This window comes from Thermobia domestica, chromosome 1 (genome assembly GCF_964235325.1).
Source record: "Thermobia domestica chromosome 1, izTheDome1.hap1.1, whole genome shotgun sequence".
Taxonomy (NCBI): Eukaryota; Metazoa; Arthropoda; class Insecta; order Zygentoma; family Lepismatidae; genus Thermobia; species Thermobia domestica.
The window spans coordinates 320,958,447-320,978,669 of NC_137454.1; the positions used below are offsets into that span (position 1 = coordinate 320,958,447).

The 20,223-nt window shown below is 36.2% G+C and overlaps 1 protein-coding gene across 1 annotated transcript in view; it reads left to right on the forward strand.

Moving 5' to 3' along the window:
* The window catches only part of LOC145662815 (uncharacterized), a 101,320-nt gene that overhangs the window by 68,151 nt on the left and 12,946 nt on the right, over positions 1–20,223 (forward strand). Inside the window, exons 6-7 of the mRNA XM_081728711.1 lie at positions 4,548–4,685; positions 10,853–11,274. Of these exons, the coding sequence (XP_081584837.1) occupies positions 4,548–4,685; positions 10,853–11,274 (560 nt within the window). The remainder of the gene's footprint in view (positions 1–4,547; positions 4,686–10,852; positions 11,275–20,223) is intronic.

Genomic DNA, 20,223 nt, shown 5'->3' on the forward strand with positions numbered 1-20,223 from the left:
ACAGAATTCGCGACGACAAGAGATTTTAATTGAATAATAACACGAATTGAGGAAACAAATAATACCTCACTTTATTTGTAACTGAGCAGGGTTGGTATTTGTTTATCGGTAACACGTATCTATCGCGAATAACAGAAAAAAATCACTGAAATTTCTGAACTTCCCATAAATTTCGTGGCTGTACTAAGGAATCTGAAAAAAGAACCCTTAAGAATATCCTGATTTCTATATGGAATGATTTAAAAAAAGAAAATAGCTATTCAATAGGCACATTGCGCCCAAATAATACTTAATAAGAGTGTATTTATGTATTTGGAACACTTAACATGAATATATACGTACTTACAGAAAAAAAGTTAAAAATTTTCAAAATTAAGCGTTATCGAAACTTGAAGGCATTTTCGGCAAAGTTGTCCTAAAAATTTTCAATTTTTTGTGTGAACTTAGTGCTGTCAATGGTCACTTTTCCGCACTAGTCATAATGGAAAATCGAAAGTTTTATTTTTTTTTCACCCGATCATAATGGATAATCCTTACCATACACAATTCAACAGGACCTATAAAAACACAAATTAGCGCATGTATATATAATTGTAAGGAATTGAGCTAGTATTTAAGGTTTTTCAGGGATTGAATGGGTGTATTTGTGTTTTATACTACACAAGAAACGCAGGTCGTTTTCCTCACAATTAAACACTCTTGCAAATGACATTGGTACCGAATGACGATAGTGTTGTATCCAGAAATGTAGAGTAAGAAAAGAACACGTGTAAACTTTTATCAGCAATACGATTCAAAATTGCATTGTCAACGGAAACTCTTTAACTAAACATACATTTAAATGACATCACAGCTCTTTTGCTAACTTCGAGATTCTGACTAGGGACTTAAAGTGCAAATACAGGAACACATAAAAGTAGCCCGGCGTGGTAATACCGGATACGGCGGAAAGAGTAGGAAAATGTAAACATTGACTTACCTGCAACATGCTGAAAGTGGTCCCGTTAAAATTGAGACACTCCTGTGAACGTCGCAGCGTATTGTCTTACACCGTGTGTAGCTCTTCATTAGTGGCAATGTTTTGCTGCAGTTGGATGCAGGGTATGATCATTATTTGCATACACCTTCTGTTTTAATCATCCCCACAGATAAAAAATTACAGGAGGATAAATCGGGAGAACTAGGGGCCACAGCTCCTTGCTTACTGTGCGCTCTTCTCTGAAGTCATAGATTCATTCGAATGTGTGATGTGACTCCATTTTGTTGTAAGTAGTATAGTCTTTCAGGTAGTGTCAGTTCGTCGTAAAACTGTTGCAAGAAGCCACGATAAACTTCAATGTTCTCTTATTGAGTCAAAGAACCAGGACCCACTATACTTGTCTCCGAAACCCCGCACCAAACACCAATGTTTTGATCATAGAGGGTCGTGAAGGATATGTGGATTCCCAGCAGACCAGTGACACTTATTCCTATTATTTACGTAACCCGATAAATGGAAACAAGTTTTGTCGGACATAAAGTACAGCAGAGGATGCAAACGTTCGTCCGCAATCATCGTCAGTAACCAATTACAGCACGCAACTCGTTAACCTGGGTCCGGCTTCTTCAGTTCCTGGACACATGTTACCTGCTAAGAATTCAGTTTCAGAGACTTCTGCACACGCTGACATATCGTTCGTAGCACACCGATCTGCTTGCGGAGTTCGCGTTATCCACGGATGACTTCCGATGTGGACAACATTTGGTTTCCACCTACTCACAGACCCAGCTTGACGCCATTTTTGCATCAGCTTCACTGAGTACTTGGCAATGAAGGCCTCTTGTGTGTTCTTAATTGACCCTGTCCACACATATTCTTCCACCATCACAGCTCGCTGTTACAAGGAAAATATCGTCTTCTCAATGCAACTTATTTGCCAGAAATAAATAGGCAGGGAATTTCAGCTAAACAACTCCACACTGGACGGCACGTCGACACCACACCGCGGCGCCAGACAGAAATACACCCCGCAAAGATCTAAACAATTGTGCATCGGGCGGCATACCGTGTCAGCCAGAATTACTCAGAAAGAATATAACAAGCGATTGAGAGCAAGGTGGAAGGGAAGGGAGCAGGGATAATAACAGCTTTCTACTGGTCCAGCGCCAAGAAAGCAAGCCAGTACCTTCTGGCCTGGAGTGTCATCCTATTTGTATCTCTTCATATAGAACTTAAGGGCCAGCTGCTTCTAGTGATGTCGCGTGCTCAAATATAAATTCTACGGTGTAAGTAAGTATGAATTGGAGGACGAAACAAAATAGTTTATAAAGGTCCTTATTAAAAAATAGCATTACAAAAGCAGAATTACTATGTTGTAGTGTTCGAACTTATTCCAGACAGTGAGATTGCCAGGAAGAGCAGCTTCAACGTGACAACATAGCATATACTTTCGTTTATTTGTTATTATCACCAAACATTAGATGTGAACTAATTCAGTTGTTGAAGAATACATAAATGTGTGGTCGCGGAGTACCGTAAAAGGCAAGTATGCACGCGTTATTTAACATTGGCGTTTGTAGGGAATTCTAAAGCTTCTAACCTTACAATTGCTTTTAAAGAGATGCGTTCACCGTTGAACTTGAACCAAAGGATGATTAAATTTCAATAGATAACCCAATGTAAACTTTATACAACCTCTGTCTAGAAAGTTCGGTGAATGACGGCATACTACTCACGGTCGTAAAAGTGCGCCACCGGCGCATCCCGTGCCGGACAGGTCAAGACATGTCTGAATAAGTTCCTGAGTGGTGGCGTTGTAAGTGTGCTAATTGTATCTAAACAGCACATTGTAAAGTTAAGTTGCAGTGCGCGCGGTCGAAACAAAATTGGATACCAAAATGGAGCAGCGAACAAATATGTTGTGTTTCAAACATGGAAAATCAGCGGAAGAGACTCATGAAATGGCGATAGCAGTTTACGAAGAATGTACTGTCACCTTGAGTTGTGTTTATGAATGGTTTCAACGTTTCCGAGAAGGGTGGAACACCGTAAGAGGCCCCCGAGCTGGCCACCTGTAACTGCTCGCACCCCGGACCATGTACAGAAAGAGAAAGAATTTTTGGCCTAGGATTGTTGTAGAGAGTGCGAATGATAGCGGAGGAAGTGGAAATTGGTCGTTGACGGCCCACCTAATACCATCTAATAGTAATTTTTTTCCCGTTAAAAACTTTGACATTTGTTTTTGCTACTTATACTGCCTTTAAAAATACCAGTGGTTTTTGTTACACTTACTGCTTTTAAGAAATGCCAACCAATAACGGATTTGGGCACTGGATTTTCGCCAAATTTGCAGAAATTTGTTCTTAAACTTTTGGAAAGTTACTTTTAAAATTCTAAATTGACTAGAGCTCCTACCTGTCTGAATCTTAATATTTGTGTAGGATCCGATGTTGGAATGAATCGCATGAAGTCTTCTTTTAACTGAAGTAGTTGAAAATAATTGGTTAGATGGTAATAGGACAGAGAGGAGTTCTGAGACAGTTCAAAGAGTTTTGTTCAAATCCAAATGTTAAACAATTATGAGCCAGTATTCTACTCGTTGAACCGATCAACGATTTGATGACTTTTGGATATATCAGAGTACAATGATTTAAGAGATGTTAAATTGATCTTGAATTCTCTAATGAAAATTCAAATCTAGAAAAAGGGTTTTCAATCAATTCAATGTGTAACAAATTAATAAACGAATAAATTTTAGTAGTACGCAAACTTGTGTACAATACAGTAGCTTCTGGTTCACCTCGAAAAACTATCCATAAGGAAATTCATGATTCATTATGCACGAAATGCTCGTACTCGTTTTTCTGAAGCAGCAACTCTGCGACGAGAGTGAGAGCAAAAGAAACAAAATGAAACTGAAGACAGGAAAATAAAGATCATTGTGAACAAGCTTGAAGCTAAGAAGAGTAAAATAATGGAAAATATGCTCAGTATTGAAGTGGAAATAAAGCGTTTGGTGAAGTGAAATGAATTACATTTTTTTTTTCCCCTAAAGATACGTCGTTAACATAGGACACCCAATTTTATGTACATCCATCCATCCTTTTTAAGTGAGTTCTCACTGTGACATTTTCCTTTTATTTGACTAACGTTAAAGATTAAAGTTTAAGGGAAGATGTTTGATTTCCTGCTTTGTGCAGAAATTTCTATTATGTAAGTGTTCTGTAATTTCATAATAAAATACATTATATTTCTTTTATATTATTCATTGTTCTAGTTGAATAGGGGAAAATATATTACTTATGTTATCATCATTGCTATGTTTTCTCGGTCTTGTTTTTCCATAAACATAGAAAAATGTATGAGACTAATTTCATATCAGGGAAAATTTCAAAAAAAAAATGTTCTGGAAAACCGGGGAAAGTCAGGGAATTCTTTCTCGTAAATTTTGTCGTCAAACTATTTCTAAAAAGTTTTCCTTGCATTCGTTACTTTTAAAATTGATAATATGTTTGTTTTTCCGTGTGACCTCTGGTTACATTTAGTTACTTCGAATATTCTTTTGCAGGAACTGGCAGGAGAAAACGAAAACGATACACTGTACTACTCTTTCCAGAGAAAATTGCTGGATGCATTAGACTTCGAAAGAGATTATTTCCTTCTTAGGGCACTTTATACTTTAGGAATCAAGTATTTGGAGCAGCAGGTATGATAGTTTTATTTACTTTTTCAGTTTATTTTTGTGTAATACATTGCTTCATGCGTTTGACTTTAAAGCTAGGTGATCAATTCGTAATATTAGAAAACTTTTAAGTGTAAATTTAAGCTTCATGTTCTGCAGGTCGTGTATACCCGGGTAATATTGTCGTGGAAAGCAAAGTATAGAATAAAAAGGCTGGTTATTTAACAAGTTACATTGTATTTTAGTAGTTTGACACTACATTGAAAATTGTCACTTCAGAAATTTTAAAGATTTTCGCATTTCAAACTTTGGAAATTGAAATTTACAAAATCTCTTTATAGTTTGTTTATAGAAATAGTTTGTTTTGTTATATTCCGCTTTTCTTAAAATGAAGAGTAGGGAAGGGGGAAACAATTACTATATTGTAGAGATATTGGATTTCCCTCATATTATTAGTATTCAGTATAAAGACAGTTCAAGATTTAATAACGATTTTATTTTTTTTTTTTCTGTAATTTTATGTAACTTATGTAACCGAATTGTTCTGTAACTGATGACAAATAATTAAATAAGTCGAGAATTCCATTTACCTTGCATTTTCCTTAATCCTTACACGTTCGTACTTTGAATGTTTTCCGTATTTTCGACGGCCATCTTCCTTCTTTGGATGGTATAAAAATGCCCCAGGACCCGGGAGATGAAAGAAACACACGAGAAGCGGAGAAGTACACGAGGAGCGAGTGTGAGCAACAGCAGGAGAAATCTATTCCAACTTCCACACCAATTTGGTACAGAGGCTAAGACATGGAGACGACCAGTCGACGTCCAGGAGCTGAGGTACGGAACACACATCCAAAGTCCTAAACGCCCTAACAATCTTCCTTTTTCTTTTTTCCCAAACCAAAACCCTCGACTTTCTTTTTTAAATATTTGTTCTTATTTATTACAAGTTGTGTGCTCTCAAACTAAAACGCTTGTCGTCTTCTCAGTCTCAGTTCTACCAATGAGCTATATTTCCCAAATTAACGATTATTGTTTCTTTTCTTTCTTCAAAACGACGACGAAAGCATTCCAACCGAATGCAAAAGCGTAAGAATATGTTAGGGAAATAGGACTCGGTATATAGACTAGTCATTGAAAATAAGTTGACGTGCACCAAATCGCTGAGCCGTTTAAAATGAATTTTTAAACATAGTTAGCATTTGTTGGTCTGGCTGTTAATCATTGTTGCTATACTAATAATTGAAGTCCGTTTTTTCAGGGTAGAAGGGGTGCGGCAGCGTTTTCCACAAACAATAACGGTTGCACTATTTGAAATGAATTTTTGAAGATAGTTAACACTTGGGGTGAGCTGGGTTTTTATTATTTCGTTTCGATTCAAATATGCATTCCAAGGGGGTGGGAAAGGAGGTTCAAATATACCTTTCGAATATTTGCCATATACCAAATCTTCCTGTGTTAACAACGGGCATTTCAATTAATTGTTAGTAAATAGAAACCAAACTGAAAAATATATATATATATATTAGAAATACCTTACTATTAAAAATGAATCTTACATATTGTGCTATTACTTTTGTCATACTGAGTGCAGATAATTTGAACACAAATATTTATATTCATGTACGATTCATACTGATATGCAAGTTTATCAACTGATATGCACTTCAAAGTGCTCAATTTTAAAGCAAAAAGATCCTGATATTCATGAAGAGAAATTTATGATGAAAAGGTTATAAAAAAAATTATATTCAATTTATAAACAAAATACTTTTAAAAGCTTATATACACGCTGTGTAGTGCAATACAGTTTTTTCGCAGTGTGCAAAATTGAAAATGGATAACATTCTACATTACTTATTGTACTTTGGTTGTTTTCTGATTAAAATACTTAAACAGAAAAATTAAGATTATTATATACTTCGTCAGATCACGGTAACTGCTACTGAGTAACTATCACGTGCGAGAAACACTACAGAAAACACAGCATAAATGTTGGGAAATTCTTGATTTCACTTTTATTGTAAAATCACTTAAAGATGAAGTCCCGTAGTTTACCAGTTGGGAAAAGAAACATCGTTTACATTTTACTCAGTTTTCTTTTTAAAAATCAAGTATGAGTGACTTAAATAAAAATAAATAGTTTTAAATAAAAATAAACAAAAATTGTTATAATTTGAATCGTGATTTTTTTTCAACCCTGGCTGTGAGTGAACATTATACTATTGGCTCCTTGATGCGTTATGTTATGCAATTTCTGTTAAGTCCTCTACAAACAATTCGAATAAAATATGAAAGTGCCAAAAGTAATAAGCGCTCTAGAAACGTGTAATGTACCTGTGCAAGTAAAGTCACTGCCATTTAATATAATACATTTACTTTTGAAGAGAAACCTAAATAAGCTTAATGGTGTATATGGTGCATGCGCAGCAATGATGAAAATATACGAGAGTGGTTTGAGAAGTAGGTAGCTTAGTGTGATATTAAATAAAACAATTCAAGTTTGTTTTGTTCTTTTAACATACTTTAGTTTTCATCAGAGTCCCCCTCGAAGTTAAACGCACTTGCTCGTACATTTCTCCAGCTTCGTTTTTTTTTAAAGGCTTTTAAAATACCCGTTTACTTCCCGTATGGCCCCTTCATTTTAACTCAAAGTTTTTTCCTGCCAGGAAAGTTTCGAGTTTTGGGAATAGACAGTAATCCAAGGGAGCTAGATCTGATAAATAGGCAGAATGCGGAAGTAGTTCAAATCGCAGCTCGGCCAATTTTTGCTCAGCTACACGGCTTTTTCTCTATTCTGGTGTGAGTAAACGTGGCATCTATCTTGTGGAAAGTTTTCTCATGTGCCATTCGCTATGAAAAATGAAGTGAACCCGCGCTTAATTTAGATGGTTGTGACTTCGTCTAATTCACACACTCTCATTCGTCTGTCGGCTAAAACCAGTGTAAATAAATAAATAAATAAATAAATAAATAAATAAATAAACTCTCTTCTCACTTGGATGTTTTGATATAGAATGTTGATACAATTGAACATCCATAGTTATTATACTACGAGAAATTAGGGATACGACTAACAACATATAAATAGCACGCTTAACTTCGGTTCGTGTGGTTCCGGATTCGATTCCCGGTGGCGTTACAGTTGAACGACAAAGTGGTTCGGATTCCATTATAATCAGTAGGCCCACGTCTCCTTTAGCCCAGCAGCATAACCGCGGGACGTTAAGCTAAATCAAACTAAAACTAACAACATATAGAGGTGGTGCATATTACAGAAAGATGTGGAGAGTACCTATGATATGAAATGCATGTTAATTTCACATAAATGATTTTAAGTAGTTTGCGAACTTTTGACAATAGCGTCACTTTATGTACCTTCAGGAACTTACTAATAGGGAACTCTTATTTCAAAAATATTGAGTGAGACTGATTTCCCCCCATCTCCCCAGTATTTCTCATTCTAGGATATGGAGTCTTCTAGCTTAAAGAAGTGTTAAATCTTCTAAATTTGAGGAAATATTATGTTAAGTTGACAACCTTGATAAAGTATTCATCTCGTGACAGAGTTTCCACTTCGTGTTTTTAAACATAAGAAAGGAAGATTTTATATCAATACATAATCACAAAAGTGTAGTGAACTGGCAATTGCTGATATTGTGAAATTGACATTCTAAGAACTTTACTTGACTTTCTCTCTATGTTCAATATCTGTTTTCTTTCCTATGTTTTATAATTTTGTCTTTACGCCATAAAAGTCGTCAGGTTGCTGTGCGACACGTACGCGCGTGAATTGATATTTTGTTCGATGAGTAGACTTTATTTCGATTTTAACTTTTCGGTGGACGCTATTAAACACTAGATTGTCCAAACACGAAAGGAGTTGTGCTACAGTCCATGTGGTCTGAGTGGCTGTGCATCAACTTCAAGAATGATAGAATACGAGAAGCATACTGAAAGTCGTGAGCGACATGGTTTCACAACCGTAATCTTTAGTTGTAAGTGAAACCAAGTATATCATCTCAGTCTACAGACCTTTCTTTCTTTTCAAACGTTGACGATGTTTGTTGCTAGCACGTGACCACAGGCAGGATTTTCAAAATGGTGGGCAGCGATGTTTGGTTTCGACAGCGTACTGTGATTGAATTCCTTGTTAAAGAGGACCAATCTGCTTCTGAAATTCACCGCAGACTGCAGCGTGCCTATGGAGATGTATGCATGGGTGCCAGCAGTGTTAGGAGGTGGGTGAAACATTTTAAGGATGGAAACACGAGAATTGAAGGTGAGCTTCGCAGTCGGCGTCCTCGAACTGCCTCCACGGAACGCAACAAGGTAAGGGTTGATGAGCTGATTAGGGAAGAAGGCTGATGTGAATGAAATCGCTGCAAAACTTGGTGTTGGACATAGTGCGATGCAAGAAATGATTCACATCGCTATCGGAAGGTTTCTGCCCATTGGGTTCCACGTTTATTAACCCAGGACCACAAATGTCAGAGACTAACCATTGCCCAAACCCTTCTTCAGACATTTTGACATGAAGGTAATGACTTTTTGACGAGTATTATGACTGGAGATGAAAGCTGGTTCAATCATTATGTACCTAAAACAAAACGACAGAGTATGGAATAGCACCACTTGAATTCGCCACCGAAGAAGAAAACGAAGACAGTGCAATCGGTAGGGAAAGTTATGGGGAGCGTCTCCTGGGATACACAGGGTTGCATTCTGGTTGACTTTCTTGAGCCTGGACAAACCATAAATACTTCTCGCTACATCTAGACACTTTTGAAGCTCCGTCGTGATAAACGTCCTCGAAAGATCATCCTTCAACAGGATAATGCGCGTTCGCATACTGCATGTACCACTATGGAGCAAATCAGGAGATTTGGGTGGGAAACACTTCCACATCCCCGACATGGCATCTTTTCGGTTTTGTGAAGGAACAGATGCGAGACCATCGCTACGAGACACTGGAGAATATTCCGCAAGCAGTGCATCAGTGTCAACGAAATTCTATCTCAAGGGTAATTTCAAACTTACAGAACGATGGGAAAAATGTGTGAAAAAAAAAAACGGAGACTATGTGGAAAAATGAAAGAAAGGTCTGCAGATTGACATGATATATTTGGTTTCACTTACAAATAAAGATTACGGTTGTGAAAAAAATGGTCACAACTTTCAGTATGCCCCTCGTATTTAACTGTTCAGGCAGCAGACTGCGTAGCGCAGTGGTTAACCCATCGGTACGTAAGCCGGACAGTCGTGCAATTACAGTTTAGTCGTGTATTTTTCATTCTTTGTTCATTATTGAATTCTCACCTAAAGAGGAATTGGTGTAATATAAAATCAGTTATTTTCTCCATCTATTAATATATAATAAATGTGATACTACGAGAATCAAAAAATTATCCGCCATTTTGACATCACTTTTCTTACATTGTTCATACTGACCTCTGCCCTTGTTTATTTTATTGTTATGCTGTTGTGGTCATGCTATGAAAGTTTGATCCTAATTCCTTTATTTGTCTTCCTTTTGTTGAAGATAGATTATGGCCGCTCCATTAGACGTTTGCACTAAAGAGGAACCAACGAGCCGTGATCCGGTTCTTGTGGTCGGAAGGTGTATCAGGGGTGCAATCTATCAAAGACTTTCGGCACAATACGGGAACAGTGTCTTGCCGCAACGGAGTGCCTAGGAATGGATTGAAAAATTTTAAAATTGTCACACAAGGAAGGACCCGGACGACTATCTACAGCCACAAATGATGACAACATTGAGCTTGCACGTGACATGGTTATTTTTAGACAGACGAGTGAATATTGATGAAGTGGTACATCGTTTGGAAATAAGTCATGGTTCCTAATACACCTTCCGAGCATAAAAACCGGATCACTGTCGTTGTTCCTCTTTGGTGCAAGCTTCTAATGAAGCGGCCATGATCTATCTGCAACAAAAGGAAGACAAATGGAAGAATTAGGATCAAACTTTCATAACATGAATACAACGGCACAACAATAAAATAAATGAGGACAGAGGTGTATGAAGAATGTAAGAAGAGTTATATCAAAATTGCGGATAATTTTTGAGTTACGTTTGTAGTTTTAGTGTGTTGGGAGCCTGTATAGATAGTGTTTTAAGTTTAATATCACCTCATCCATATTGTTTGCAATACGATCGTCTTCTGTTACAGGAACATAACGAAGCTGCTAGCACTTTGTTGACACTTCTTTCAATTCTAAACAAAGAAGAAGGCAATGAGAAACGAAGTTTGAAAGATCTGCCTCCCTTTAATACCATATTAAATATAACAATTATTGCTTGTCTGAAATCCAATCAACTTGATAAAGCAGAGACTGTAGCCCAAGCAGCAATAGTAAAATATAAATGTGGAACGACCTTAAAACAAGATGATGACGATAATACTAAAGCTGAACACAGTGCAAGACCCGATTACTATAAATTTTTAGAAGAACAAACGACAGAACCCGATTACTATGAATTTTCAGACAATGATCTGTTTCATTTTGAGGAAGATGTTGCTTCGTTGATGTTACTTGCAGAAATTGAATTTGCTCAGGAAAAATTTCAAGATGCTCAGAATAGTTTAAACAGGTACGTAAGAATATTTCTGAATGAAGCCACACAAATATATAAATAAAATGAACAGCAGAATTCATTGTGTTGTTTTTTCAGGTATAATTTTCAAAAATTGCTGAAAATTTAACCCAATAACAGTGGCTGGCATACTTTTTGAAGGTTGGGGAGAGGGAGCATGGTTACGTACTTTGCTCTACGTTTTACGCTGTTGATCAGTTTCAGTTCCACTCAATCTACAAGTATGATGATAGATACGAAATTCAAAGAATGGAAAAATGTGCGACTGGATCGAGAATCGAACCTTGCACTAGATTTTGCCATTATGTATTTGATGATAAAAAGCCGCTGTTTTTTGATGTACCATTTATGAATTGTGGCATTGCCGTTGAGCAGAGAGAACGATAGCAGCGTTGCTACCCTCGTTTCACCGAGTGGAACATGGAGCCTTGTGTGTGCAGAGAAAAGACGGGATATAGAAGATACGCTGTGCATCCCATAAATGCTGCCAGATGTGTAGATGGAACATTTCGTAAATTAGATGGATGGAGGTTGTAATGAAAGTTAACAACCGGGTTATATTCCAAGCAGGGGAGCATTGATCCTAGCTGTAGGAAATTGGAAAATAGACAGGGCAGGAAGCGCGATAAAATACTCTATACAACGTATATATAAGTAAGAAGTAGTAGTATGTATGATATAGGTAGAGAATTGTGTCGGTTTTTGTCTTTTATTGTGAATGCCTTTTTGCTCCAAGTTGAGCCAACTTCATGAATTATCAACAGAACACAACGTAGTGGTCGTCGGACAGAGATATATCTTCCATGCAGTTGACGTGTTACTGTATAGACTGGAATAGTGATGTCGTCATTTCCTTCCCGTTACCATGGCGATCGCCATGTTTTTTTCTATACAAACGGGTAATGCTAATGGAACTAAAGAAGCTTATTTCTGAAAGTTCCACATCCCTAAGTAATAAGGTAGAAATCGAATAGTTAATGTAAGCAATATTATCATGTAATCCACCATAAGAAGCAATTATACGCAATACAAACTCCCTAACGTGTAGATTGACAAACTGTCGGCACAGAGAAAGCTGTAAAAATATATGATTTTTAAAAAACAAAAAAGTCTTTTAGAATAATGTTAATTATATTGGGGCATTTACACCTCTAATGTCTACTGTTTATAATGGGAGTTCACAATATTATTTCTAAGTATACATTACAAAAGAAAGAAAATGCTAGCCTTTAGAAATATTCAATCCAAACCATCAGTGGCTATAGGTAACATCTTTTCTTATATTCTCTATCAATTTTCTTAAAAAAATAAATAAATGAAAAATAGAAAACGTACAATAATTACACATCCAATTATGAATGGTTCAGTATATATTTTAAACAACTGTTAAACAATAATCCTCTTCAAATTTGCAATAGTATATCATACTCATATTACTGAATCAAAAATTTTCCGGAATTATTTAAAGTTAATATCTGATTATGAACAGGGTGAGTACACTTTAAGGTTTAATTTAACCTGAAAATACAGAAGTTCTCAAAATATACATCAGAGGGAAAATTTCATAAGACATGTGAACTTGCTAATGTCAGTGTCAATGCTTGTCATATACGTAACATTATTTAACATATTTCTTTTCTAATTAACTTTTCTACCCCCTTTTTTCAGTTTCAATCATTAGAAATATTTAAAAAAGAAACATAAGTATTTGTTCCACTCTAATGTTTGCAGTTCCGAAATATTTCATCACTATTTTCGTTTTGCACATAGGTTCTTTAGGTATTTAGGCTACTTGTTGTTTAGAAAATAAAATGGAGATCACCATGGCAACGAGAAGGATGCGACGTCACACTATTTCAGTCTATTGGGCGCCGTGCAGTCCTCTTAAATGTGTTTGCAACTGCATCTACTGTTCAACGTGTCGATACAAGAATTGTCTTCAATATTTGTCTATCAAATGTCGTCTTCTTCCCTTTCCTCTCTTGACACTCGATCATTGTCACATCCGTAGGAAGACAAAACTCTTTAAATCCCATAAGTATATATTCTTTTACGTTTTAAGTAGTTGTATTATTGCTTTTTATGTCGCAACTTTCACTGATTTGTCCTAATTGGATTTTTGTTTTACCCATCTAATTTTCTTCATTCTTTTCCAGCCTTCCTTTTCGATCACTCTCAGTCCTAGAAATACGAGTATACACAGGGTATAACAAAAAGATATGGAAAAATTTCAAGGGTGGATTCCTTATGGGTAGACAAGTAAAAAAAAGTTTATATGACCATATGTCAGGAAATGCATCGTTACAGAGTTACGACCATTGAGCCGTCTGATGCTGTGAAATAGTCACATCCTGGTCTCCCCTTAATGTGACTCAATTTAAACCTCAATAACTGAGACCCTGATTAAGGTAGGAAGGTAATTTTGGTATCAATGCGTTCCTGAAGGATGGAACTTTCCGCCGATATGTATTTCATGGATGTGGGGGGTACCACAGCGGAGGGGGGAGGGAAACTACCTGCTGTTTTGTTTCTTGCATCACGTAGTACTCTCCCCCATCCACCGTGATACCCTCTACATACATGAAATACATATCAGTCAAAAGCTTCATCCTTCAGAAACACATTAATACCAAAATTTCCTTCCTAGCTCAATTAGGAGCTTAGCTATTGAGGTTTAAATTTAGTCACATTAAGGGGCGACCAGAATGTTACTATTTCACAGCATCAGACGGCTCAATGGCCGTAACTCTATAACGATGCATTTCCTGACATATGATCATATAAACTTTTTTACTGTCTACCCATAAGAAATCCACCCTTGAAATTTTGCCGTACCTTTTTGTTATACCCTGTAGCCGATTTCGTTTCAGTTGTGGAAAGCGATTAACAGTTATACACTATTTTTACTCACAAGAAGGATAAAGAATTAAAATTAGTGATACTCCATTAAACTGTGCAACACACGTTTTCAAGAAACAGATTTTGTAACAGTTTTCAAAAATAGATTGTCTACTTTTCTCTTAGAAGTTTCTTGAGGGGAGAAACTTTAACATATATGCCCAGTTTAGAAACTTTTACATGTCATTGACAAAAGTATCACAAGGGTTTCTACAAACTTGGAAGTCAGGGAAACGACATTTGGTCAGGGAAGCATATAAGTAGTCAGGAAAATTTACCAAATATATATCTTACGAATAAAGAAACTGAAAATTGGCTACAGAAAATGCATATTTAGAAAATAATATTTTAAAATTACTAGATGAATTGAAATGAGCTATCCTGTAGCTCAGTCAATAGAATGTCCGAGCGCTAAGACAAATACACTCACTCAAATATACTCACATTCAAATAGAGTACAAGAACTGCAAAATTAAGCAAAAGTATAATTTCTTTGTGTGGGTGTTATCAGTTTCATATAGAAACGAGCGCATTCCATGAAATTAGACTATTTACACTACTTACATGAAAGTTAACGAAGCAGGTGGAATTAAAACAATAGAAATTGAAACAAGAATATTAAAATATGATACAAACATTTATAGGAAAGTTTCATGTTTCATACTTTGTAACTAAGCATTGTTAAATTGTAATATTAAAATATCCTAAGAAGATAGAACATAAAGACTAGGTATTATCGGCTATAAGAGGAAAAAGAGACTGACTAAAAAAGAGTCAGGGAGAATCTATATTGAAGCCAGAAAATTAAAACTAAGATATTTATAGAAACCGTATCAGTCAACACTGAAACCGTCCGATTGAAGTACAAAAATTAGTGATCCAAGGTAAGAAAGATTGTTCGTAGATTTTAACTCTTTTATCTAAACATGTTATTGAATAATGCTGTGTTCTCTATCTTCAGTAATGGGATCTACTCATGTAGCCCATCTGGAAAGATTTTTTTGGTTACTACAAGAAAGTACAGATGGCACTTGAGTAGGTCTCAATATAGTATTTTTCCAGAGAAGTATACGCTGAGCATTATCGCATTACAGGCTTGGAAAGTCTGAAGCAGGGATTTTGCTTACACATGTAAATTAACGAAGTGAATTAAAATGGCGTCTTTGTTATTAAATAGACTAGTAAAATTGTTAAATGCTTGAAAGAGTAAGTAGTAGTTATCATATTTACTTTAAATGCTCCACAATTCATCTTGTCCTCGACTATGATTAACAATATGAAACATTATTTGCGATCTATGAAAACAAATATAAATTCAAACAATACTTAACGTATGAAAATCCATGATACTAGCAATGAGGGTATTGTTGTGGCTGTAAAATCAGCTATCGCTCTGCATTACAGCTTCCACGGTAACAGACTAAACCGAATGATAGTTACATCGATTGTATCCCAGTCTTGTTGGCAAGCTCTCCGGATGTTCACCGTTTGAGATCGTCTGCTTTTAACAGTTGTTTTCATCAGGCCAAATGCACAGAAATGCATTGACGATGTGTCAGGTGATTTTATGGGAATATCATGGTGTAGAATGGTGCATATTTCGGCTTCTCTCTCCGTTTTCAGAAAAAAAATAATAATCGGTAAATAAAGAAATATAAATAGTGTGTTGAACAGGCATATGGCTTCAAGTTTTATCATAATGCATCCAGGCCTGATTTTCAACAATACAATAGAATTTATGTTTGGTAAATTAGACTTATGGCATTTGTGTGATGGCAGGTCGAATTCGACTTTACAGGTTTGTCAACCCGACGTAATGTTAACCTGTCATTGTAATAATACGACACGATTACCGTGAAATCCTTTCGTTGTTCCATTTTTTATTTATTTATTTATTTATTTATTTTTTTTTTTTTCGTTCATTGGTAAAATAATTGTTGGAGGTGTTCGTTTCTGTTATTTATTTATTTTCAAGTAGCGCATATCCACTTTTCACCAACTAGGTAGCGTTCAAACAGTTTTCTGCTGTTTGTGGGAACATTAATGACTATGGCGGGGGTAGCAGCTTATAGTCTGCTTTTATGCTGTTTTAGTAGATTCAAAAATCTTTCAGCTTGACGTCCCACGATTATGCTTGATAGGCTAAGGGAGACGGACGATTAAGGCAAATGAATGACGGTGAAATTGGTGGATGAGAATGTGGAAGGAAACGGAAGTACCCTGAGAAAACCCACGGACACGATGTGATGCAACGCTACCACGCTTCTTTGAAAACCACAATTAGCCGACTACAAACCAATCTATAATGGTAAAACCCTGACGAGAACAATTGCAGACCCAACACAACAGGTGGCTTATGAGGGATTGAAAACAGACCTAGAAAAACCAATTATTTTGCCTTACCTATTTTCTTTCCCATCTGACGATCTCGTAATCTAAACCTCTTTAACATGAAAATACCAAATGTAAATCAAATGCACGGAATATATGATCAAGATTTTAAATACTAAACGCATTCAAACAATTCCATAATTTTTATTTACAACAATCGCTTTAAGTGAAAGTCGACTATAACAATAATTGTGAATTTCTATTTACATGTTAAAATATAAATCTATAACCAACTAGAATTTCCTTTTGACGGAAAGAGCTCAAATTTATCTTCCACTAGTCAGACAATTATACTTTGAAAAATTATTCAATTATTTATGCTCATCCTATATATAGTAATATAACAAGGTTATAATTTCACAAATATTTTCAACAAAAGTCAGCATTCAATGAATAAACCGAACATCACAAATCTTTAAATTAGCCAAACGAAGCAGAATTTCATATTTAATCAAATGGAAGTAATATTTAAAAGCTTCAATTGCCTCATTCAATTCATACGTCAAAAATTGGCTTCAAAGTTTTCAAAATTATTCTCACTGAGACAAATTTAACTAATTTTTACTTATCTATTATTATCTACAAGTTGTGTAAGCGAATGCTTCAATACAATGTCTATGCAAAAATGAGGGACGTTAAATTTCCCAAGAACAAACCGAAACCAGCAGAAAAGTTGATTAAAACCTGACCTTAATCAACCCACAAAATTAGGATTACAACAGTCAACCGCACAGCAACAGATAAGACAAAATACAATGGATTTAACTGCAGGTTGTACTTAATTTAACTCACCTTACCGTAGCACTGCTCACAAAGGTTCCTTTTCTCCGACTTCTATTGCAACATTCAACAAATCGGAACTTTTAATGGATAAACGACAAAAAATGAAGAAAAACAACACATCCTCAGTAACGAAGAAAACCAGTCCTCTTCGACCACCACTTAAAGACGATAATATAATGAACCAAAGTTAAGTTTGTTTTTTCTCTTTTTTTTTTCAATTCTCTAAAAGCCAATGTAACGGAAACACACGTCCAACAAGTACTAACGAAGTCTGTAATTTTCGCGTCACGCTAACAGGCTCTTTTTTTAAGCCATACTATTACTTGAAATTCTGGCTTGCAACTGAAGCTCCACACAACGTGCTTCAGTCACAAGGCAGAAGTGCAAGGATACTTCATTGAGTGCTGACGTAACACATATACACAGCTGTTTTTTTCTTTCTCTTCGCTTGCTCGCTCTAAAACGAAGCTTACAAGTTGAACATTCAAAGTTATTCCTTTTATACAAATACATATTCGTTCTTTTCCCAGTTTTTTTTTTTTAAGAAGAAAAAAAAAAAAAAGAAACAAATCACACATAATGATTAAATATTTCGTTTAAAAGCACATCATTATTGAAGAACTATATTTCTTTCTTCTTACTGTCTCTTCAAAACTTCACCCTTATTCATCGGCGTCGGCAGGGTTTCTAGAACAACCTTTTTCCTTTGTTAACCTTGTCCAAAGTTATTTCCGCTTCTTGTGGTCACCAAAGCAAGCCACAGATGTTGTCCACCACAAACTTGCTTAGCCGGGAATCAAACCAGGGAGCCTACGCACCAGAGGTAAGCACCCTACTACTGAACCACCGTGCTTTCCTTCACTAAGTTCAAATAACGATGTTTACGTTAATCACCTGGAGCCCCAAGTTCAATGTAATGGTTACTTTTGTTCCTAGATTTGGATCAGGGACAGGTAACTTAACTTGTTGCACTGTGTCCGGGTTGCGATTGGTAGCTGGTGTTTGATTAACTGTTACTTTCCCTTAAAAACTAGTTCCATTTTGACTTTATCTGCCTCGTTAAACTCACTCGAAATTCCTTTCTGGAAAAGTGGATTGCTGCATGATCCATGTGTATGAATATTTTGCACCGAGAGAGTAGTAATTTATCCCTCCTAGAATAATTGTATTCTTAGCACTATGTTACTTGTAATAAGTATGATGACAACAGCACATAAGCTACATAAATCTTACATTACTCAGATTCCATTCAATATCGTCAATCGGGCTATGACGTAGCTGTCACATTCAAAACTTGTTTTCTTTGAAAGCGAACAAATCTCCATGTTTGTATCTATGTATCCAACATTTCATTTTCGAAATCCCTGGAAGCACGCCGTGTTAATTTATGTTTAAAGCGTAAAAGTATCACTACATAATTAATTACTCAAAGAAACCAAGAAAGTAGCAGAAAATTACACACTTTAAAGTTTTGAAAAACTTAATTTAATAGTAAATGAATCAATACCACAAAACACTTACAACGGAACATTCCGATTTGGTGAATTCAATAGCTGAAAATGATTGCTAGCAATGGATTCAGCACCAAAAGGAACAGAGAAAAAGAGGGTATTTAGTGGCAGACCGTATACGTGGTGGGAGATAAGTGAGGGCAAAGTGCGAAGATAGAACGTGGAAGATGTCTACCTAGGTAGAAATGCCATGTTAATTTTGAAACGAGTAGAGGGATTGAGTTCAAATGTTGAATATTAGTAATGCATGTAGAGCTGCACTGAATAGGCGTAATGTGAATCATGGAGGATATATGAAAAGCTGCTAAGTTGGAATTAGCGCAAGAATAATATACGGGAAAGGGATCATGTGGCATATAGTTTTTGACGCTCACTGTCTATTGAAAACAATACAGTACAGATTGTGGCCAGTACAGATTGAGACCTCTGTAACAGGAGGCGTTCTACGTTATGGCAATATAGCAATAGTATCGTAGAGGTGACGTGAATGAGGAACAACCACAAACGTGAATGAGGCCACTTTCCATTCAACAAACGTCCCGATCCACCCAATATTGGTTCATTTGCTGGTAAAAATGCAAATATAACAAAGAACAACTGAAAGAGTTCATGACTGACGTTTTCTAACTTTCTATAGAGCAGATAAATTTGCTGCTCCTCGTTGATTCATGGAGAACCAATAAAGATGAAGAGTTGCTGGAGAAACTGGACAATGTTGAACTTACCCGACTTCTTATCCCTGATAATTGCACGTCATTCATACAACCGTTGGATGTGTTCTTCTTCCCTCCGTATAAAATTTCGTAAAATATAGACTTTCATCTGACTTCAAAATATGACAACGGGACAACTACATTAATTTGCAATCACTCACCTACTTCCAGTTTACAGCACCAAGGTTCCAAACTAAGATTATATATGCTTTCTCTCATACTGGATATTTGTAAACAGTACCTGGCACATTCATGACATATGTCGACTACTGCTTCAGTTTCAATACCGGCGACAGCTGTGACGAGCCCGATTGTCCATTTTTATCGTTTTCCAAATGTGTCCGCTGTTGTCTCCATTTTTGTGTCAACCACACAATTATTCTTAAGTTCCGTAACAGTTGTAATTAAACAGAGATCTCAAACTGTACTCGCACTATTGATTTCAATAGACGGTGTGCGTCAAGAGCCATATGTCACATGACTCCTTCCCCATATATTATTCTTGCGCTAATTCCAACATAGCGCCCTTTCAGGTGTCTCCCATAATTCACATTGCGTGTATTCAGTGGAGGTCTACATGTATTTCTCATGTCCAACATTTTACCTCAATCCTTCTACTCGTTTCAAAATTAACATGGCATTTCGAGACA